The 23,435-nt window shown below is 42.8% G+C and overlaps 2 protein-coding genes across 5 annotated transcripts; one reads left to right on the top strand and one right to left on the bottom strand.

The window, feature by feature from the left end:
• Positions 1-799: 799 nt before the first annotated feature.
• LOC112227833 (importin subunit alpha-6) lies at positions 800-11,694 on the bottom strand. Its single transcript, XM_024392770.2, has 14 exons — positions 11,548-11,694; positions 10,270-10,397; positions 9,943-10,044; positions 9,462-9,561; positions 8,998-9,092; positions 8,514-8,645; positions 7,942-8,030; positions 7,666-7,765; positions 7,295-7,458; positions 7,137-7,215; positions 6,837-6,962; positions 4,313-4,440; positions 3,930-4,108; positions 800-3,362 (listed from the first exon to the last, which is right to left on the bottom strand). Exons 1-14 carry the CDS (start codon positions 11,549-11,551, stop codon positions 3,175-3,177), a joined length of 1,614 nt encoding a protein of 537 aa, XP_024248538.1. The 5' UTR covers positions 11,552-11,694; the 3' UTR covers positions 800-3,174.
• Positions 11,695-11,713: 19 nt separating this feature from the next.
• Positions 11,714-22,540, top strand: LOC112227815 (zinc finger-containing ubiquitin peptidase 1). 4 transcript variants are annotated; one of them, XM_024392731.2, is made up of 12 exons: positions 11,716-11,877; positions 12,177-12,810; positions 15,705-15,806; positions 15,981-16,037; positions 16,241-16,348; positions 18,115-18,224; positions 18,451-18,619; positions 18,918-19,106; positions 19,327-19,492; positions 20,229-20,392; positions 22,063-22,289; positions 22,397-22,540. In XM_024392731.2, exons 2-12 carry the CDS (start codon positions 12,207-12,209, stop codon positions 22,442-22,444), a joined length of 1,944 nt encoding a protein of 647 aa, XP_024248499.1. In that variant the 5' UTR covers positions 11,716-11,877; positions 12,177-12,206; the 3' UTR covers positions 22,445-22,540. The 4 variants fall into 4 exon arrangements, with proteins under 4 accessions (XP_024248515.1, XP_024248499.1, XP_024248508.1 ...); XM_024392740.2 differs by lacking the exon at positions 11,716-11,877 and adding an exon at positions 11,887-12,057; XM_024392747.2 differs by lacking the exon at positions 15,705-15,806 and having other exon boundaries at positions 11,714-11,877.
• Positions 22,541-23,435: the final 895 nt, after the last annotated feature.

Below are 23,435 nucleotides of genomic sequence, written 5' to 3'. Positions count from 1 at the left end.
GAGGCCTACAAACCTGACTCAGTTACACCAGCTCTGTCAGGAGGAATGGGCCAAATGTAAACTTCTGTCCCACTGGGAATGTGATGAAAGAAATAAAAGCTGAAATAAATAATTCTCTCTACTATTATTCTGACATTTCACATTCTTAAAATAAAGTGGTGATCTTAACTGACCTAAAACAGGGCATTTTTACTAGGATTAAATGTCAGCAATTGTGAAAAACTGAGTTTAAATGTATTTGGCTAAGGTGTATGTAAAACTTCTGACTTCAACTGTATGTGTGGGGTATAGATATACGGTAGTGATTAACAAATCCTGTTAAACACTAATATTTCACACAGAGTGAGCCCATGCTTGTGACTTAGGCAAAGTTTACTCCTGAACTTATTTAGGCTTGCCAGAACTAAAGGGGTTGAATAGTCAATGACTCAAGACATTTCAGATTTTCATTCTTAATTTGTAAACATTTCTAAAAACATAATTCCACTTACACATTATGGGGTATTTAATCCATTTTTAATTCAGTGTGTAACACGTCAAGGGGTGTAAATACTTTCTGAAGGCACTGTACCTCCAGCAGTCACACATAGGACTAAGAAGCTCTGATAACAGGACCAGTCTTCTAAAATCAGCTGGTCAGAGTCACTAATAGTCCCCCTTAGGAACTGTAACAGGCTAGACCAGGTCTATTGTAAGGTTGTGTGTGTGTGTTTCATTCATAAAGAATTGAACAGATAAGTTCCGTTAAAACCATAATCGAAGACAAATTCCCCAATATTCCAGCCGAAAAGAGGCCTTGTGTTACAGATCATTTAATTGTATTTATTTATTCTTCATTATTTTACAGTCCACATTAACCCTTCAAAAGAGAGCCAGACAACAGCTCCATGAGTAACACAGAGAGGAGCTGTTGAGTCCAGCTTCACACACAACCCTCTGTGGTCCATTGGGTTAAAGTAAACAGAACCACAACGGCGGCATGATATGGTAACCACCTAAACTAGAGGATTCTGGACAGAATACCACAGCAGTCCTTATAGCCTCGGTTTCAAAACCAAAACAAAACAATTCCCAAATGAGGGAGAAATAAATCAACCTAAAACAAAAATAATATCATCCAATCGTACAAACATGAGAAATACTAGAAAACTATACAATTTTTAATGTGCATGACAAAATGTAGCACTACAAACTGTTTCCATCTCACGTAAATATATCATTTCCAAGTCCTAGGATCAATTAATATGGTACTCAAAATGTATACAGCATCTACAATTTTCAAAAACATAACATGCCAAAAGTAAATAGCCAGGTTTCAGGAGTGATGAGTTTAAAACTAAAGAAAAGTAGAATGCTGAAATACTGTGCTTGTAGTCACACACACACACACACATAAAGGCTCAGCAGTTCAGTATAGCCAGGTTGGGTTCCCTCCACCAATCAAGAGTTCATATAAAAATGTTATTTAAAAAATAAAAAATTTTTTTTTTTTTTAGAAGTTCGAAACAAAACATGTTCTGGAAGCCGTTCTAAACAAAATATGTTCTGGAAGCCGTTCTAAACAATCCATGTTCTGGAAGCCGTTCTAAACAATCCATGTTCTAGAAGCTGTTCTAAAAGGTGAGGGGAACCAGGGGAGACAAACACATGACCAACAGAAGATCAGAATAAAGCAGCAACAGGTAAGTGTGCAAAGACTCAACCATAAATACAACACTACTGCATCTCAGTCAGAAAACACATTGTACTGCAATAAATCACCCCTTCCAATTAGTAGGAATTTCTTTCCCCTATATAATTTCTTACATGTATATATAATATACAAAGCACTAGAGTTCAACTGAGCATTTTCTATCAACGTCCAATAGCGTTAAGTCCAATGCAAAGTTAACCACCAACAATTAAACAAAAACACTGCAGCAAAAACAAATAAGTCATGACATCATAATAACTCATGGTGAGATGAAAGAAAAAACAACTACAAAAGAACTCTGAGAGCCTGTGTTTTTATTCACCTGGAGATTGTTACAGACACTGCATCACACGACAGACGCTAGTCACTGAACCTAACCCGTCTGGTCCTGTACTGTGGCTGGCAGGCGGCGCTTCAATAAGGAGCACTCACACAAGCAGAACACTCCTCAACGTCACCCTAACGTTGTGTCAATCCTACCGTAAGTAACATTGTTATAGATAAGCATAAGCCTGGCTAAACGCTTTGACTAATGCAGCAAGTTACATGCAGTGCTGCCCTACACAATGCATCTACATTACTGCGGTCAGTTCGATGCAACTGGTGTCCTGATGTTATTCTAACGTTAATATTGCAGCCAGGGCCAAGGAGTGGAGAGAAGATAATGACAGTTTTTGACCATCATTCTCTCAAATGAGCAGAAAGACATTTCAACGGAATAAATAAGATTAGGAATCTCCAGGTCAACCATAGTCCATTTCAACATTGAAGAGAGACCCCAGAGAAAGATGTGCAGTTGCTTTCCAACTTAAATACTATGTCACTGGGATACACACATTATCATCTTGACACAATGTACATCCTCCCAATGAAAACAGTAGGCTGTCAGTAGCCTACTGTTCTCTCAGCTCTGGTCAAAGGGTACAAGTGAGGAAATGAGCTGATACAGTCACTAAACCTCTTCAGGACACTAGTTTGGACTATCTGGTGAAATCCGTCAAATGCTTCATATCTTTTGTTTTATTTTTGAAGACTGAAGAGGTCATTTCACATTTAAAAAGGAGATATGGAGGACGATTGAGACACCAGTGTCGTAATAATAATAATAATGTATTATAATAATATCACAGGGAATAATGATAATGATAAAATAAAAACATTTTAGGGAGTAATACAAAATATCAGCCAACTCTTTCTTTCATATTCATACAGCTGCAGGAAGTCTCAAACACTAAGAATGAGCTGTCCTCAGTCAGTCTTTCAGTCAGTCTCTCTCTCTCGTGCTCGCTCTTTCAAGATAGGGTGGCGTGGAGGAACATTTGGAGAGAGAGGTGGAGCAGGTGGGTCCAGTGAGAGAGGAGAGATGGGGTAGTGTCATCAGTTCAGGTCTAAAACAGCCCTATGGAGACTGGACTCTCTGGGGTGATGGGGGGGATAGTAGTAGATACTCAGAGGGGTGAAGGTCAAAGGTCAAGGTGTGGTTAGAGCTGGAAGCCCTCCATGGGCCCGTCTTGCTGCTGGAAGATAAACTGGCCTTGGTTCTGGTCCACCTGCGGGGCGATGCTAGCGTCCTCCTCCTCCACACCAAAGTAATGCTCGATCAGGTCAAAAGCCTTTTGGTAGATCTCCTGATTCTCATGGCTCTGCAGGAACTCTATCTTGTCCAGACCTGCCGTGGACATTTTTACATTTAGCAGATATTATCCAGAGCAACTTACAGTCAGTGCATTCAACGAAGGTAGGTATGACATCCACACAGTCATCACAAATACAACTTTCCTCAATAAAGCAGACATCAGCTAAAATCAGTGCTAGTAAGAAAAGCCAGTGGACACACACGCACACAAATTAATATCAGGCCTTAGTGACTCACATGACAATACTGAGTCATAATCACTAACTAATAGCTGTTTAAATTTGGCAGCATGTGTCCTTGCAACTTATTAGATAACTACAGAGTACACTATTCACTTCACAGCAACATATCTACTGCCATCTAGTGGAACAGTGTGCATTCCACTGGCTAAGTGATTATCCATAGCCTAATGACATTTCTCCTTCTCCCTGAAGAGTGCAATCGTTCCCTCTCCCTCCTTACGTCAGTGCATTCCTTATAAATCCACGAGACATTTGCTATTTCAGGGAGAAGGTGGAGAAACAGAATTGAGCGTACATCTAAGGGTTGATTCCTGTCCCATTCTCTTATGTTGTGTGTGTGTGTGTGTAAAAAACATACCATAGGCTTCCTCTATGAGGGCACAGTAAGGATTAATGCCGGTGCCGTTCTGCTTGGCCTCCTGCTCTCCCAGTCTCAGGATGTTCTCCAGGCCGTTCAGTGACACCTGCACTATCTTACTGTCCATCACTGTCAGCAGGTCACACATGGGCTTGATGGTGTTCAGACTAACCAGGTACCTACAGGGACAGCAAGACAGTGTTAGATTGACATTTATTCACATTTGTTAATTTGGTTTAGCAGAGATACAGGTCTACTACACTGGGACAAAACTTTTGCCGAGCATGAAACTACTCCCATTAATTTCATGAATTCTTGGCGTAAGCAGCGAGTCTCCAAAATGATGCTCCGGTTCTATTGAATAATTTGACGCGCGTTATTACCTGATCTGCTCAGGAGTGCCCCCAGAGGTAGCGTTGGTTATAGCCCACGCTGCTTCCTTCCTGGTGCGGAACTCTGCCTTCTGAAGAATCTCTATCAGCACTGGGAAGATGTTGGCATCTATCACCGTCTGACCAAGATAGAGAGATAGAACAGTGAGATGACATTATACACATACACACAAATAAGTTGTTGTCAATAAAACATCACAATAAGGTGCAGAGTGTTCGATTTGCCTGCTGGGGGTCAAGGAGACCCCCAGCTCCTCTAAAACCATTGACAACTACATGCCGTTTTCATGCCGTTTAAAATATCTTAACCTCATGAAGAGCATAGTCAGAACTACACAGTTCAGATTATTCCACATTTAGCTCTCAGAGTTAAACAAGTAACCATGCTTGTCATGATAAGTAAACATCAATTGGTCATGTAATTTCAGATACGTGAGGGTAACCTCCCGATATCTCTCAATATAGGCCACCATTAAGAGGATGATATTACAACCAAATAGTTAACATTTATTTAACAATCCATTGAAAACAGCATGTAGTTGTCAATGGTTTTAGCAGAGCTCGCAGTCTACTTGCCCCCCAGCAGGCAAATTGAACACTCTGCACCTTGTGACATTTTAGCAATAATGACCTACAGAGTGTACAAAATATTATGAACACCTCCTCTTTCCATAACAGACTGACCAGGTGAAAGCTATGATCCCTTATTGATGTTACTAGTTAAATCCACTTCAATCAGTGTAGATGTGTAGATGAAGGGGAGGAGACAGGTTAAAGATGGATTTTTAAGCCTTGAGCCCTGGATTGAGCATCGGTGCCATTCAGAGGGTGAATGGGCAAAACAAAAGAAGTTCCTTTGAACAGGGTATGGTAGTAGGTGCCAGGCACACCGGTGTGTGTCAACAACTGCAACACTGCTGGGTTTTTCACACTGAACAGTTTCCTGTGTGTATCAAGGATGGTCCAATACCCAAAGGAGATGCAGATAACTTGACACAACCGTGTGAAGCAATGGAGTCAACATGGGCCAACATCCCTGTGGAATGCTTTCGACACAGTGTAGCGTGCATGCCCTGACGAATTACAGCTGTTCTGAGGGCAAAAGGGGATGCAACTCAAAATTAGGAAGGTGTTTAATATTTTGTACACTCAGTGATAAAATCCTTCAGACAACTCCTTAAAACAACGTTCTAGAGGTCGACCGATTATGATTTTTCAACGCCGATACCGGTAATTGGAGGACCAAAAAAGCAGATACCGATTAATCGGACGATTTTTAAAAATGTATTTGTAATATTGACAATTACAACAATACTGAATGAACACTTACTATAACTTAATATAATACACAAATAAAATAAATTTAGCCTTAAGTAAATAATGAAACATGTTCAATTTGGTTTAAATAATGCAAATACAAAGTATTGGAGAAGAAAGTAAAAGTGCAATATGTGCTATGTAAGAAAGCTAATGTTTCAGTTCCTTGCTCATAACATGAGAACATATGAAAGCTGGTGGTTCCTTTTAACATGAGTCTTCAATATTCCCAGGTAAGAAGTTTTAGGTTGTAGTTATTATAGGAATTATAGGACTATTTCCCTCTATACCGTTTGTGTTTGATTAACCTTTGCCTATTAGATGTTCTTATAGGCACTTTAGCATTGCCAGTGTAACAATATAGCTTCCGTCCCTCTCCTCGCTCCTCCCTGGGCTCAAACCAGCAACACAATAGCCACCATCGAAGCAGCGTTACCCATGCAGAGCAAGGGGAACAACTACTAGAAGGCTCAGAGTGAGTGACGTTTGAAACGCTATTAGCGCACGCTAACTAGCTAGCCATTTCACTTCGGTTACACCAGCCTAATCTCGGGAGTTGATAGGCTTGAAGTCATAAACAGCGCAATGCTTGACGCACAACGAAGAGCTGCTGGTAAAACGCACAAAAGTGCTGTTTGAATTAATGTTTACACGCCTGCTTCTGCCTACCACCGCTCAGTCAGATACTTGTATGCTCAGTCACATTATATGCAACGCAGGACACGCTAGATAATATCTAGTAATATCATCAACCATGTGTAGTTAGCTAGTGATTATGATTGATTGTTTTTTCAGAAGATAAGTTTAATGCTAGCTAGCAATTTACCTTGGCTTACTGCATTCGCGTAACAGGCAGTCTCCTTGTGGAGTGCAACGAGAGAGAGGCAGGTCATTATTGCATTGGACTAGTTAACTGTAAGGTTGCAAGATTGGTTCCCCAAGCTGACAAGGTGAAAATCTGTCGTTAACCCACCGTTCCTACGCCGTCATTGAAAATAAGAATGTGTTCTTAATTGACTTGCCTAGTTAAATAAAAAGGTAGAAAAATAAAATACTTATTTATTTATTAAATCGGCGTCCAAAATACCGATTTCCGATTGTTATGAAAACTTGAAATCGGCCCTAATTAAATCGGCCATTCCGATTAAATCGGTCGACCTCTACAACGTGCTACCATCAAGCACAGGTACACACACACCTGGATCTGTGCTCTGTTTCCAGCTGTAATGTTAGACACAGTCCAGCAGGCCTCCTTCTTGATGGACTCCTTGGGACTACTGAGCAGGTGTAATAGGCATGGCAATGCTGAGCAGTTCAGAATCACCTGGAACAATCCACACACAGTGAAGATTACACACCAGTCCACACACACACACACACACACACACACACACACACACACACACACACGACCATGCGAAGGATCAAAACTCCACACACATCAGGGTGAAGAGAGACAAAGCCATTGGGAGGTAGCAAGAAAATAAACTAGTTCTACCTGAGTCTGAATGTCATCGCCTGTCACTATGTTTCCCACAGCACGCAGCGCGGGAGAGACCACCTTATAGTCACTGTGCCTGGGAAAGACCAAAAACACCACAGTCAGTGTGCACCAACATCTACATTTCTTGTGTGTGTGTGTCTAGTAGTACTTACATGAGTAGCTCCACCAGTCTGCGGCAGACCCCAGAGTCAATGACTGTCTGTATCTTGTCATTGGGTCCGTCAGACAGGTAAGAAAGGGCCCAGCAGGCATCAGCCAACACATCTGGGTCACTACTGAACAGCAGCCTGGACAGCACACTCAGACAGGGAGACACCTGGGGGAGGAGGAGAGAGAGAGAGCAAAGAAGAAAAGAGCAAGGGGGAGGAAGAAAGACAGAAAGAGGGATAATGGTTTTGCTAAGAGAATGGCTTTGAGAGAAATTAGTCAAAATCCCAGAGTGGTTTGTGCATTTGACAGGAGAGATCTGTTGGACTGTTAGAACTGTCCTCTGATTGGGCAATGTGGGAATAGACCCCATTACCTTGGTGAAGTCAGGGGGGGGGTTCTTCCCTCTACACAGGTTAGACAGAGCCCATACAGCATTCCTAGTTGTGGTGAGACGGTTGGATTTAGCCAGCAGCCTGCGGGGGGAAAGAACAGTTCTCAGTACACCTTGTTTCTCTGACCGCAATTAAACTGTTAAACCTGACTAATCTGATTATACAATGTATTAGGTAATGGTATGAAACTCTACTTCTCCTTGTTAAAACGACATGGGCCTACAGACTGATAAAACCAAGCTCGCACACACACATACTGTTGTAGGGAGGGCAGGATGCCACAGTTGAGAACGTAGTCTCTGCACTCTGCGTTGTCCCCGGCGATGTTCCCCAGGGCCCACACGGCCTGAAATACACCAATCACTCGTCACCTCTAAACCAGCAGCCGTGCATATTGCAGCTATATTGCATGCAGCTAGGAGCTATATTATACAGTGCTGCAGCTAGGCTATATTTCCACACAAACATCAGCACCATATAGAGCTGGGCTTGGAGGGCCATACCATATACTGCTACATAACCGCACAGCTAAGACCATATCGGGCTGGGATTGCTTAGTATTTGACTATGTTAAAACCCATGAAAGGGGAGTGAATAAGAGATAACTTCAGGGAGAAGGGTAGAGAATCAGAATGCAGTCATAGCATTTATATTTAGGGAATGCAAAAATAGCTGGTTTACTATTCAGATAGGATCTTCTTGGCAGGACAAATCCCATGACATCTTATTCCCACTCCTGCTAGACATCCCTGTGACCCATGTGTTAGTGTCCCATCATGCTACAACTCTTCCCCAGGGCTTCAGCCCCCCTCCCAGGCTGTTCAGTCACCTGCTCCTGGACGTCCTCGTAGTCCGAGTTGAGCAGCTCGATGAAGATGGGCACGGCTCCCATCTCAATAACCACCTTGGTGTGCAGGAAGGTCCCAGAGGCAATGTTGGTCAGGGCCCAGGCTGCCTCAAACTGTGTCACACACACATTTCACACCACGGTCACATGGGGAGCATAGTACAAGCCCTCATAGACAGATACACAGGCTGAAGAGTTATGATTGACTGAGTGTCATAAAGGGGCAGAGGAAAGTTCACTTGTCTTTTGACAGGGAGCAATACAATGCAGATGTCATGCAGACTGACTAATGCCAACAGGATGTGATATAATATTACAGAATCTGACTTAATTTCATATATTCCAACAGCTTTCTGTTAGTGTCATTTTGTGTAGTAAATACATTTGTTGATTTCTAACACACCAAACCAAGAATTCCCAGCACATCCAACTAACGGACAGACAGAGACCCAGCCACCTGACCAACCTGAAGAGTGCAGTTCTCACTCCTCTTGAGAAACTCCACAAACTTATTGACGACCCCTGGGGTGAGAATGACCTCATCGATGGGAGGGTTGGGCTCTGATAAGGAGAGAAAAGAGAGCATGACAATGACATCACACGACTACCTTAAAAACATCATGGTTCATGGCTGAAAACATGTGATGCTAAAACACTCCAATACGGTGTTGAGGGAATAGCATCAGGTCCAACAAAGGCATTACTTGCAGACATTTGGCACGAACAATCCATCTTTGTTGTTGAGAAAACATACTATACAAGACCAAACTATGTCCCGTCCCAAACGGAACCCTATTCCCTATATAGTGGGTTCTGCTCAAAAGTAGTGCACTAAATAGGGAATTGGGTCCCAATGGAGATATATCCTAAATAATACAGGTGGCATGAGCCCTGCATTGGGGTGTTATGAATTGCATGATTCACACAGACCTTTGGAGAGTAACTTCCTGAATTTCTGTGTGGCGATCAGCTGCTGGTCTGGATCCTCAGAGAAGATCATCTGGATCATGTCTGGAGTTATGACACCTTCCTACACACACACAAGTCAACATACATAAAGACGTGAATGACTTACAAAACCATGTACTCTGACACTATACACACAATGCAGAGGAAGCAATGTAGTGCTACACGTGACCGGTTTATCACGTAAAGTGCACTTAGGTCTAATGACCTTCATCTAGCTTTAATCACAGATTGATTTGAAAACCAAAAACTCTTGTCTTTTTTGGATACTGGAGAGCAAAGACTTAACTAACCATGGGTTTCAGAATCTTCTGTTTCCCCCTAAATTATTTGTACTTATTTTATGGAGTAATGGCATTGTCTTTCAACAGGTAACTAGTCCTTCGGTGCAGAGTGTAGACCATGAGAGCAAGACAATGGAACAATTGGAGTAATGGTCACTTACACCTGAGACTGGTGCAGTGGAGCTGATGTCGGGGTCCTGGACAGGGCATTCCAACATGGACTCGTCGCCCGAGGGCACACACACATTCCTCCTCTTGAACAGCTGGGGGAAGAGGGAGAGGTAAGTGTTAGTAGGACACCGACTCACTACAACCCAAACAAACCAAAGACAACTATAACAGGTCAATAAAAAAATGACTCATATCTGGAGAAGATTTACCATTCAAAAGGCATTTACATGGTCAAATTGGATGAGATTAGGGTTGTCTCCACAGAATGGAGAGTAGCTGATTCAGTGGTCCAGGCATAAGAACTAGAAGCACCCTACCTGCTCTTCTCTCTTCTGTTTGCGGAGTTGGATCCCCTCCTCCTCTCTCCTCCGGCGCATCTCCTGTGGGTTCAGCGCTTTGTTCTTGTAACTCTTCATTCGGTCATTCCCTGGGCTTGCCATCTCGTCTGGGGAAATAAGGATAAACATAACGTTATACTGAATGATCAAATATACAAACTTGTGAATTCACCACAGCCACAACCAGCCAAACTTGACTAGCTAGCTAATGTTGTTGTTAACATAATGGAAAATCAAATAAATTAAAATCACTCTCGATGTGAATTTGGATTTGTTGGCCAAAAGGGGATTTGAACACAAACCCTGCCATGTGCGAAAACAGCAGTTGGGGTGACAGTTTGACAGCTGATGAAGAAGACTGGTGATCAAAGTAACAATACCAAATGTTTCTCGCTCGCTGTCATCAGCTGTTAGTAATCTTTGTGTTAGCTAGTGAGTCAAAGAATGCCATTCCTGGCTCGCTAGATAAAGATGACAAGCACACCAGCTAGCTATGAGCTAGATAATGAATGTTAGCTAACATTAACCACGGTCTTGCTGACAGCGTCACTTTGACATTGCTTGTTGTATTTTCTGGGGGAATCAGTGGTCTTCCAGGCTGGATATCTCCAATCGCAAGAAACCGGGTTCCTCTCTAGCTAGTAGTACAGTACGGCCTAGTACAGTGGTTCCAAACCAGCGGTACTACCTAGTAGGACCCCTGGCCTAGGGAGGGGTACCTGGCCTATCCACAGGGGGTACTTGAGAAGGCTCACGAGACCTTAGGCTTACTGGTAAAATGCACATGAGGGGGTACTTCAGGGGTACTCCGGGCAGAGCAAAATTCAGTTGGTGGTACAATAACCCAAAAAGGTTGGGAGCCACTGGCCTAGCACACAGCAACTAGTAGTAGCAAGCTGGCTACCTAGCTAATACATTATTCGTGTTAATTAAATTACATGGTGTTCAAAAACCTTCTACCGTATTCGTATCGTTAGCAAAACAAATACTTAACTGTAAAACCAATTATAATAGGCAATGGTAGCTAAAACTGCCATTAGACCCAAATCACAGCTTTTTAAGATTGAGCTTGCTAATAACACAGCTAGCGTTAGCAAGCTAGATAGCTCCCTACATCGTTAGCTAGCTAACTAGCTACTTCACACCCCTCTCCGGTCTTTCTTGTTTAGCAACCATCGTCATGCCAAATTGCCAGATAATTCGTGATAAAAAAAGAAAACAACAATAAAAAGGTTGCGAAGATTGTATTGATCTTACCCATTTAAGATGAATAATGTCAGAAACGCCTAGGTGTAGCTAGGTATTATTATTTGCTTCACGCAAACTCCCGAGTCCAGCTGAGAGCAATATGGCGTCTTGTATCGCTTAAAATTTCCCAGTAACCCTCCTTGGATCAACAACCAGTGACGTCAAATCCATCAGCCCCAACTGAAGGAGGAGAAGCCAACTGGGCCAGTAAAGTCAAGTTGTTAGCTAGCATTGCTAAGATGGCATATGAATGAAAAGTGAAACAGAAACACATTTATTTTGAAAGTAGTCACATAAGTCAAGCATTAGTACGGCACATCGTCCATATTTTTGAAATCGGTGAGTAACATGATGGTTAGCTAGCTAGCAATCTCCGTGTTTTGAAGTTACGTTTTAGCCCATAGCCTGACATGTTGACTAGACAAATTCAGAATTAACTATGATAGCTGAGTTAGAATTTGGCTAGCTATCTTGGCTGACAAAGATGGGAATTGCGTTGTTGCGTCTTGGCTGACAAAGGTGGGAATTGCGTTGTTTCGTTATTGGGTACATTTGGTCTACATTTGATTGACATCCTTCCTGTTTATTCCTATTTATTTACTGACAATTAATGTTATCATAATTTATCTTCATTTCAGTGTCCAGCTGAGCACCAGAAACAATTGACCATGCTGACGTGTGAGGTCTGTGGCGAGGAATTGGTGTTGGAGGAGGACATGAAGACCCATCTCCTCCTGAGCCACCCGGAGAATGACATGGGCTGCACCCTCTGTTCCTGGTCCGGAGTCGCCAACGACGAACTCCACTTCCACATCAATACCACACACAAAGAGGAACAGGGCCATGACGGAGGAGGAGCAGAGGGTAGAGGTGGTCACAGTCTTGTCAGGCCCAGCTCAAGTCCTACTCTCACTACCACCATAGTGGACAATCACTCCAAACAAGCCATTGGTTTGTCTAGGTCTGAGGGTTCTGAAAGAGGAGTAGACAATGGGAACAGGTTTGACACCATTGGAGGAGGGGTCTCACCCAGGACATCCAATAGCACACTGGAGTCTAAGGAGAAAATTACTGAAGCTGGGGGGGAGTTCGGTGGAGGGCGAGCAGTGGCCATTGTTGTATCCACCTCTTCAGTGTCTACAGGCTTCCTGAGATCAGCTCAGGACTCCAGTAGGCCTACTAGCAGACACTGTAATGCTGAAGAGTCTGTGGGAGTGGGATCCGCAGAGCACACCAAAGTCAAACAGAAGCGTTTCTCCTCCCCACTTAAAGGTTTATTTTAGTGTGTCTGAAATGTTTGTTTATTCAACATGTTGTTACATCTTTACTACTGGTTTGTTGTACTGACTGACGTTAGTTGGTTTTGTCCCACTGACTGGCATTAGTTGGTTTTGTCCCACTGACTGGCATTAGTTGGTTTTGTCCCACTGACTGGCATTAGTTGGTTTTGTCCCACTGACTGGCGTTAGTTTGTTTTGTCCCACTGACTGGCGTTAGTTTGTTTTGTCCCACTGACTGGCGTTAGTTTGTTTTGTCCCACTGACTGACGTTAGTTGGGTTTGTCCCACTGACTGACGTTAGTTGGGTTTGTCCCACTGACTGACGTTAGTTGGGTTTGTCCCACTGACTGACGTTAGTTGGGTTTGTCCCACTGACTGACGTTAGTTGGGTTTGTCGTACGGACTGTTGTTAGCTGGTTGTTTATACTGACAGATGTGATTTGTCGTACGGACTGTTAGTTGGTTTGTCGTACGGACTGATGTTAGTTGGTTTGTCGTACGGACTGATGTTAGTTGGTTTTTTGTACGGACTGATGTTAGTTGGTTTGTCGTACGGACTGATGTTAGTTGGTTTGTCATACTGACTGTTGTTAGCTGGTTGTTTATACTGACCGATATGATTTGTCGTACGGACTGTTAGTTGGTTTGTCCCACTGACTGACGTTGGATGGGTTTGTCCCACTGACTGGCGTTAGTTGTTTTGTCCCACTGACTGACGTTAGTTGGGTTTGTCCCACTGACTGACGTTAGATGGGTTTGTCCCACTGACTGACGTTAGTTGGGTTTGTCCCACTGACTGACGTTAGTTGGGTTTGTCCCACTGACTGGCGTTAGTTGGGTTTGTCCCACTGACTGACGTTGGCGTTGGGTTTGTCCCACTGACTGACGTTAGTTGGGTTTGTCCCACTGACTGACGTTAGTTGGGTTTGTCCCACTGACTGGTTTGTCCCACTGACTGACGTTAGTTGGGTTTGTCCCACTGACTGACGTTGTTGGGTTTGTCCCACTGACTGACGTTAGTTGGGTTTGTCCCACTGACTGACGTTAGTTGGGTTTGTCCCACTGACTGACGTTAGTTGGGTTTGTCCCACTGACTGACGTTAGTTGGGTTTGTCCCACTGACTGACGTTAGTTGGGTTTGTCCCACTGACTGACGTTAGTTGGGTTTGTCCCACTGACTGACGTTAGTTGGGTTTGTCCCACTGACTGACGTTAGTTGGGTTTGTCCCACTGACTGACGTTAGTTGGGTTTGTCCCACTGACTGGGTTTGTCCCACTGACTGACGTTAGTTGGGTTTGTCCCACTGACTGACGTTAGTTGGGTTTGTCCCACTGACTGGCGTTAGTTGGGTTTGTTGGGTTTGTCCCACTGACTGACGTTAGTTGGGTTTGTCCCACTGACTGACGTTAGTTGGGTTTGTCCCACTGACTGACGTTAGTTGGGTTTGTACCACTGACTGACGTTAGTTGGGTTTGTCCCACTGACTGACGTTAGTTGGGTTTGTCGTACGGACTGACGTTAGTTGGGTTTGTCGTACGGACTGACGTTAGTTGGGTTTGTCGTACGGACTGACGTTAGTTGGGTTTGTCGTACGGACTGACGTTAGCTGGTTGTTTATACTGACAGATATGATTTGTCGTACGGACTGTTAGTTGGTTTGTCATATGGACTGTTGTTTGTTGGTTGTTTGTACCTACTGATATAATTTGTCGTACTGACTAATTAGTTTGTTTGTCGTACTGTGTGATATTACTTGTTTTTTTGTATTTTGACTGATATGATTTGGTTTGTCATACGGACTAATAGTTGGATTGATTGCCTATTGATGAACTGTCAATGCATCCCATTAACAGTCCATGCTGTCTGGCCTTCGTGGGCTCTTCCTCACTTTAGTCGTCGATTGCATCACTATTTTGTAAACCTCATCAGTTAGTTTTTTGTACTGACTAATATTAGGCCTAGTTGTACTGAAGTGGAAGAGAGAGGCCCAACTCATCAGAATCTGTCTCCCTCCATCAGGTGTTGTTTTTTGTTGTTTCGCCCACAAAGCAAGAGAGTGTTGAATTTAGCCAACAATAAAATGAATGGCTTATTTGCTACATGAGGTTTATTTATAATAGAAGTTTCGTAATGCTTAAGTTATGAGTGTACTGATATAAGTAGGACACATGACATCATTGTCACTTCACAAAAAACACTATCTCGGAGATGGCTATGCATATTCATTGGATGAGGCTAGCAGCATCTCTCTCCATTGAATACAGGCGTTTAACGTCACAACCCTCATCGAATATTCAAAAAAGGATTACAATAATCCACCAATCCAAAGCAAAGATAGGCAGGAGCTAGTCAGTCTGCCTTGCCGCTTTGTGGACAACAACTTCCATCGTTAGGGCGGGAAGACATGTATCTTGTCAGTATATCCATAATCTTTGGTTATACTGACTGATTGATATCTGTTGGTTTGAGTAGAGTAGTACTTTATTGATCCCAACTTGGGAAATTGTTTTCACTCAGCATCACTAATAAATTACAAAGACAATGATAAAAATGCATAATAAGGCACCTAAGAAGGCACCTGCATGTTAGTAGCTATAAAAGATGGAGACAAGTTTAAGATAAATACTGTTGTCTATCCTACTGCTGGGAAACAAGCAATAACAACATTCCTATTAAGAAGGCACCATAAATGAGTCATTTGTTAAAAAGACTCATGGCTGTGGGTAAAAATGGCATTTTGAACTGCTCTGTGGAGCTTCTGGGCAGGATGAACCTGCTACCAAAGCTGCTCCTGTGTGGCATCAAAGTGCTGTGTGGAGTGGGTTGAATTAGTCTTGTCATCATCCTGTGTCTCATTGTTATGGACTGTGTGCCTGTTGTCGTAGAGAAGCGGTTTTCCTGTCCTATGTGTGCTCTGGTCTGCACCGACGCCTTCATCCTACAGGAACATGTTGAATTGCACTTGCTAGAAGAGAGCCCAGCTGAAGGTACTGGATCTACAGTTCAGAACATATAGACCACACAGTTCAGCACAGAACACACTGTGACTGTACAAACTCATGACATTCTTGAGTCTACACAGTTCAGCACAGACAGAACATGAGGCCCAATCCATTGTGTTAAGTCTCTGACTCTGACATAATCTGTATCTGTCTTTTCAGAGGCTGTCCTGGGGGCCACATCATCAACCGAGGCAGCATCATCCAGCAACAGCTCAGGTTCGTCTCATTCCTTTCATCATAGGAACAAATATAGTTCAACCAAACAAAGGAAGAAGCCTGCCTATGGCAGATCCACAGAGGTTGAAGCTTGCAAGAGAGGTTTTATCTCAACAAGAATAACTTGGATGAATAATGATTTAGATAAAAATGCCCCGTCAATATCCCTTTTAACCACGGTGTGTCCCTGACCTCGTCCTCAGGTGGGAAGAGTTATGAGTGTCCCCTGTGTTCTGTGGTGTGTGGAGACTGCTACTCCCTACAGGAACATGTGGAGCTGCATCTTGACTATGGCACAGCCACTAGTGCAGGTATGGCTTGATTTAAACAATCAAATGCGATGGGAACACAGGTTTCATTGGGATTTTATGTTTACACTTGTGGGAATTGTCCTAAAGGGATAGGGTTAAATTCAAAGTGTATCTTAAGGAAGAAATATGAAAAGCAGATGAAAAACCATGGTAGCAATTGAAGGGGAAGAGTTTAGTCTAATAATTTCCCCATAATTGCCAAAGATGAGGACACAACGGTTCACCTGACCCAAGACTGAATCCAAACATTACACTGTTGTTTGTATGTGCATTTTACATTGACTGTACCTTTTTCTGCATTTGTTGATAACAAAATCTGAAAATACTCTGGATACATTCAGTAACATGATAAGAATATTCCTGGAAAATATGGGCATAGGTGCAACGTAAGACAAAATAAATAGTTTGAGTGAGAGGACTAACTGGTGTCTCCTAGTGGCCACACACCTCTCCAAAGTGTGCTAAGTTCCTAAGTAATTTCAAGGAACTTTTGACTCAAAGAAAAGTCTTAAACTATAAGGTGCTTTTTTGAGCTCTCCAAGCTGTGCCGTTGAGGAACTAGAGCAAGCACACTTGTTTTGTTTGGAACACAGTCCTGCGTCCTTGCCATCACACAATTACTGTTGTTGTTTACACAATCCCAAAATTGTCCATTATAAATCGCAATCTGGATCAGATGGGTATCATTTCAAAACCTGTTATATTGCAAACATGACTAGCGAAGTTATAAAATACAATATTACAGTGATAGGCTTTCACAATGCAATTCAGAGAACCAGATCATCATTTTGGTGAGCATAGAAATGAGTTATGAGTGCATTCAGGTGCGTGTGCCTCTGCAAATCTTCCTCACAATTAACAAACATGGGCTCATTCTGTTCAGAACAACACAGGATATTACGCCAAAAATAGTGATCATTTAAAAATAAAGATCATAAATGGTGGCACTGTATATGACACAAGTTTTCTGATATGGAAGTGCACATTTACTCACAGGTGTTTGGCTTGTTTGTATGACATCAAAGCGAGATTTATTATCATTCTCAACGTCTGATCTTTCAAAATACATGGAGTCCTTTTTAATTTACAGCATTTCCCTCACTTGGACAACAAAACATTTGCAAAAGTTGCCCAATTAGCGGGAGATATGGGCACAACTTCTTGTAGGGCGAGATGCTCAAGTTCAGAACTGCTGTCAGGCAAAACCCATACAGTGCTGTGAAGCGCAGAGCCAGAGCTCTGACGTCATGTATAGCATGTACTGTACAGCCAGTACGTTCCAATTTACGCATTTATTAATGCCCAAATCTGCTATTTTCTTCCTGAATATGGGTACGAGTATAAAAGGTTAATGAGAAATCTATTTAGTTCCCACTTATGCTTCCAACACGTTTTATTTCCTGCTTAGATGTAGCCATGTTATAACAACGTTATGACTGTTATTTTACCATAAACAGGGTCTCGGTAGAGATAGAGAATGGTGTAATACCCCATATTTGATTTGCACAAGCACTCTATTGCCAGCCAACTCCTGAAGTTGCAATATAATGTGTAATTTGTCCTTTGTGATCGGTTTTGAACTATGAATTTCCCTCTGAGGACTATAAAGTTTGAACTGAACGGAACTTCTACAACCTGCCAGCTCATACCGCTGAGCTCACACATGCAGCTGTCCTCACAACAGTTTTGTGTGTACAGGGTTGATTCGCATGGTGAATTCGAGAGAGGGAATTGTGACTGACGCTGTGTTGCTGTGTGTGTTGCAGTGAGCCCTGGCTCAGACCTGAGGCTGGCCAGACGGCTGCAGGAGGAGGAGAAGCAGAGGAGGAAGGAGCAGGAGGCCAAGAGGGAGGCAGAGGAGTTCAAGAAGCTGCAGGTTCTTATAAAGCACAACCATAATAACACTGGAGTAGTGGATTTGACCTTGCTGCATGATGCACCATATGACGCGTCTGTGCTTTGTCACATGGCTTATGTAGGAAGTGTGTGGTTTATTTGTGTTTCTGCATGTCAACAAGATTTACAGTATACGTGTGTCTGCTTATGTATGCTGAGTGTGGTGGTGACCTCACCCTGACCCCTTGCTGTGTGTGTGTGTTTAGAGGCAGTTTGGTGTGGACGGGAGGGGGGGCTACCGCAAACAGATGGAGAGGACCGTGGAGAAAGCCGTGTCTCGAGGTGTCATGGTGCCTGCTCACTTCCACAACAAGAGAGATGAGATGATGGAGGCTCTGGCCTCAGGGGTCGACGATGGCAGGACCAGAACGCAGGGTGTGTGTGAGATTCAATTTCTTATCCGGATCTTGACTAACATAGCTCCCTCATTATTTACTATGTTCTCAAACTGAGTTGTTTAGATCACATCATGTTATGTTTATACAGCTGTCTATCTACCACCTACATCTCTCAATGTTTTGCACACATTTTATTTAGCCTACAAGGTATGTATGTCATTCATAACTGTCTTCCTTCAATTGATTAAAAACTAAATGGCAGCTCCACCTTAGTGCTCTCTTTCTCTCCGTCTTTGTCATTCTCTTTGTTTATTGTATTCCTCTCATTCTGTCAGGTGTGCTGGGTGCTCTGTATGTTTACTACCAGAGGGAGGCCAGAGACTGTGTCCACGTGTGGCTGAGTGCTGACACAGACCACTACTGCTCATCAGAGGGGGATAAGGGCTGGGGATGTGGCTACAGAAACTTCCAGATGCTCCTGTCTTCTCTGCAAAGAATGGAGCCCTACACTACCTGTCTCTCAGGTACACACAGACAGAAACACGTATATCAAAACATCACATTCTACAATTGTTTACCATTCTCTCAAATCCAGTAGCTGTCTGGATTGCTTAATGAAATGGTTCAATGCAGCCCTCTCAAAAAGCCATTTCGCCATGTAATCTCCTAAACTAACTTTCTCTCTTAAATCTTCTATCATGGCATCTTTTCCTTGCCCCCCCCTCTCTCTCCCTCCTCTCCCAGAGGGGTCAGTACCCAGCATCCCACAGGTGCAGGTGTTGATAGAGGGGGCGTGGCGGGAGGGGTTAGACCCTCAGGGCGCCACCCACTTTAACCAGCGACTACAGGGCACACGGGCCTGGATAGGAGCTACGGAGATCTACGCTCTCTGCACCTCCCTCAGAGTCAGGTTAGAGCCCAGAGAGTCACACACAGAATGTTAACATACTACACGCATTAGAACATAACACATTTGTGTAGCCAGCTATATTTGAATTAGATACACCTGAATGGACTCTCACACTGAGTATACAAAATTAAAAGAACACCTACTCTTTCCTTGACATGGACTGACACAGGTGAATCCAGGTGAAAGCTATGATCCCTTATTGATGTCACTTGTTAAATCCACTTTAATCAGTGTAGATGAAAGGGAGGAGCCAGGTTAAAGAAGGATTTTCAAGCCTTGAGACGATTGACATGGATTGTGTATGTGTGCCATTCAGAGTGTGAATCTGCAAGACAAAAGATTTAAGTGACCTTGAACGGGGTATGGTGGTAGGTGCCAGGCGCACCTGGTGTGTGTCAAGAACTGCAATGCTGCTGGGGTTTTCTTGCACAACAGTTTCCTGTGTGTATCAAGAATGGTCCACTACCCAGACATTCAGCCGACTTGACACAACTGTGGGAAGCATTGGAGTTAACATGGGCCAATATCCCTGTGGGGCGCTTTTGAAACCTTGTAGAGTCCATGCCCTGACGAATTGACGCTGTTCTGAGTGCAAAAACGAGGGGAGGGGCTCAATATTAAGTTTTCCTTATGGGTTTGGTATACTCAGTGTACACACACAGAGTCACTATAGAATGTACATGGTTGAAAATGGATTCTGTTCTCAGTCAGTTACCTCTAACCTGTGTCCCCACAGTGCCCGTGTTCTAGACTTCCACCAGCCCACGGGCCCAGGGGACACCCACCCCCGCCTCTTTGACTGGGTGAAGCAGTACTTCTCTCAGACTGCCACCAGAGGCGCCAGACTACCGCCCCGGGTGGTGCAGACCACACAGCCGCCCCTCTACCTCCAGCACCAAGGTAGTCTTAACATGGGTTTAGTGGATTGGATGGATTAGCTGATGATGGGTTACTGATATCCAATGTAGAATTTGTTTATGTCGTGTGTCTATTTGATGTTTTCTTGTGTGTTGTTTAGTGCTGAGCGATTAGTGCTTTTTGAGGTCGGTTGTGTTTTGGTTCGATCATTCAAAAATAATCACGGTTTCGATATTATTATTTTTTACATTAAATGCACTATACATTTTGTGGGTTGAATGCTGTAACAACACATAATAAAACAAAAGTCCCATGATGGTAGTGACTGCCATCACTTATTCACATTTACTTTAATAAAATATTTGAGTTGTTGTGTATATTACATTTGTTTTATTCAATGACTTTATTATTTCATTCCAAGTCATCTCATCTCTATAGAGCTGCTGCCTATGCTGTCTGCCAAAATCACTATTTTACTCGTTCTTCAAAGTAAATAAAGCATACTTTTATGACTGCTGAATACCAACTACCAATCACTTAGAACATGTATTTTCAAGTAGAGATACCTCTCGAAGCAACTGCTTTCTATCTCGCTCGATCACGCGTGCTCCACACAGACCGGACTAGTAGGTGGGTGCGCAAAGGATTATAGTCATTGTAGTTAATTACCACGTTTTCTGCACTAAAATATGTCGAAAAATGGCCTGTTGGAAACTTCAACTCACTACTACATCGCACAGTTTGGGCTTGATCTGATTTATCTCTACAGAAACTGCACATCGAGCTCACAGAACAAAAATGAATTAAATGGAATTAAAATAATTTAATCTGTCGGTCAATTAGTGATTAAAAACTGAAAAATAACTTAAATGTTGTTAATCGCTCAGTACTAGTGTGTTTGAGGGAGATTTGTTTGTTTCGTATGTGTGTACACCTGACGTCTACGTTATCTCTAAAGCCTTGTTCACATTGGCAGTTTGAAGTGACTCAAATCTGTTCTGTTTCTTGCAGTCGGAACTGCCAAAAAGCACATGGAATCTGATATTTCAAGCCACATTTCAAACCACCTTCGTAGGTGTTTTTAAAGTCCGATACAAATCTGATTCCCGGCCATGTGAACGGTCAAATCAGATTTATTTGCCCTCAAGTGGTTTTTAGACTTATTTGGCATATCTTGTTGCTTGCTAGCTACTCCGTTGACAGTTTGACAAGAACATCTGGTCGTAACTTGCTTGTTAATTGTTTAAAAACAAATGAGTGACTGTTCTAGAAAGCTAAACTACTACCTACCTAGCTAGTTGACTGCTGTGGCTAGCCAAAAGATTCCATTTGAAAGTTGGATCATCTTTTGAGGCTTTAAGTGTTCTTACATTATGATTTTGAACATGCAAAGCAACTGGGGAGACATCCATGGCAGGCATTGTTATCACCATAGCTTGCTATATAACTTCTGAGTGATAGGAAGCATGAGCACTACCACCAGTCAGCCTACACCACTGTGCACACACCCATAGTTACTATGATAACTAGCGTAGCCATGTCAGCAAATGAATAATGTCTCAACACAAACACATCTGATTTGCTCACTTGTAACATACTGTTTTGAAAGTCAGTAGTCCAAAATGGATTTGAAAAACATAACTGATTTGGGCATTAAGACCTGCGGTGTGACCAAGGCTTTAGTGTGTTTCCTCCATGTCTTCTATCGACAGGCCATAGCCGCTCAATAGTAGGAGTGGAACAGAAGAAGAATGGCAGCCTGTGCCTGTTGCTCCTGGACCCTGGCTGTACACCAGGAGATGTGAGGAAACTGCTGAGCCAAGATGGCTCCACTGTTAGCACAGCAGTCTGCCGCATGAGGAAGTTCCCTGGCAACCTGAAACATAGGCAGTACCAGGTGGTGGCTGTAGAGGGTGTGCTCGCCCCCGTGGAGAAACAGGTGAGTCTGAGTGGCTCTTAACTACATACAGTTGTAAAGTGTTTTGCTACGATGTGCACTGAACAGTGAATCAGCTATTCGATATTGATTTGGTTTTTGTTTGTCAGACCCGCATTCTCAACTCAAGAACACTGCAAGCCGAGAGGATCCCTTGATGCTGGAATGCAGTTTTGTAAATGTATAACTGCCAAAAACAGTTCATGTTTAATTTTCTTGGACATTTTATTAAGGTAATAAATTATGTATTTTAATATTTGCCTTTTTCTCTGTTCTGTACAAACCCTCAACATATTTCTGTGTGTAGAATTGGGACCTTGTAGAAGTCGTAAGGACACATGGAACATGTATTCATATATTTATTGAGCTACCAGAAATGACTAACCAAACATTATAGATTGGATGATTTTTAATGGAATATCTACATAGGCGTATAGAGGCCCATGATCAGCAACCATCACTCCTTGTGTTCCACTGGCACATTGTCTTAGCTAATCTAAGTTTATCATTTTAAAAGGCTAATTTATCATTAGAAAACTTTTTTGCAATTATGTTAGCACAGCTGAAAACTGTTGTGCTGATTTAAAGAAGCTATAAAAGTGGCCTTTAGACTAGTTCAGTATCTGGAGTATCAGCATTTGTGGGTTCGATTACAGGCTCAAAATGGCCAGAAACAAAGAACTTTCTTCTGAAACTTGTCAGTCTATTCTTGTTCTGAGAAATGAAGGCTATTCCATGCGAGAAATTGCCAAGAAACTGAAGATCTCGAACAACGCTGTCTACTACTCCTTTCACAGAACAGCGCAAACTGTCTCTAAACAGAATAGAAAGAGTGGGAGGACCCGGTGCACAACTGAGCAAGAGGACAAGTAGTGTCTAGTTTGAAAAACAGCTGCCTCACAAGTCCTCAACTGGCAGCTTCATTAAATAGTACCCGCATAACACCAGTCTCAACGTCAACAGTGAAAAGGCGACTCCAGGATGCTGGCCTTCTAGGCAGAGTTGCAAAGAAAAAGCCATATCTCAGACTGGCCAATAAAAAGAAAAGATTAAGATGGGCAAAAGAACACACACTGGACAGAGGAAAAAAGTGTTATGGACAGACAACTCTAAGATTGAGGTGTTCAGATCACAAAGAAGGACATTCGT

Source organism: Oncorhynchus tshawytscha, linkage group LG03 (genome assembly GCF_018296145.1).
Source record: "Oncorhynchus tshawytscha isolate Ot180627B linkage group LG03, Otsh_v2.0, whole genome shotgun sequence".
NCBI lineage: Eukaryota > Metazoa > Chordata > Actinopteri > Salmoniformes > Salmonidae > Oncorhynchus > Oncorhynchus tshawytscha.
This window is presented reverse-complemented; position numbering and strand designations above follow the sequence as displayed.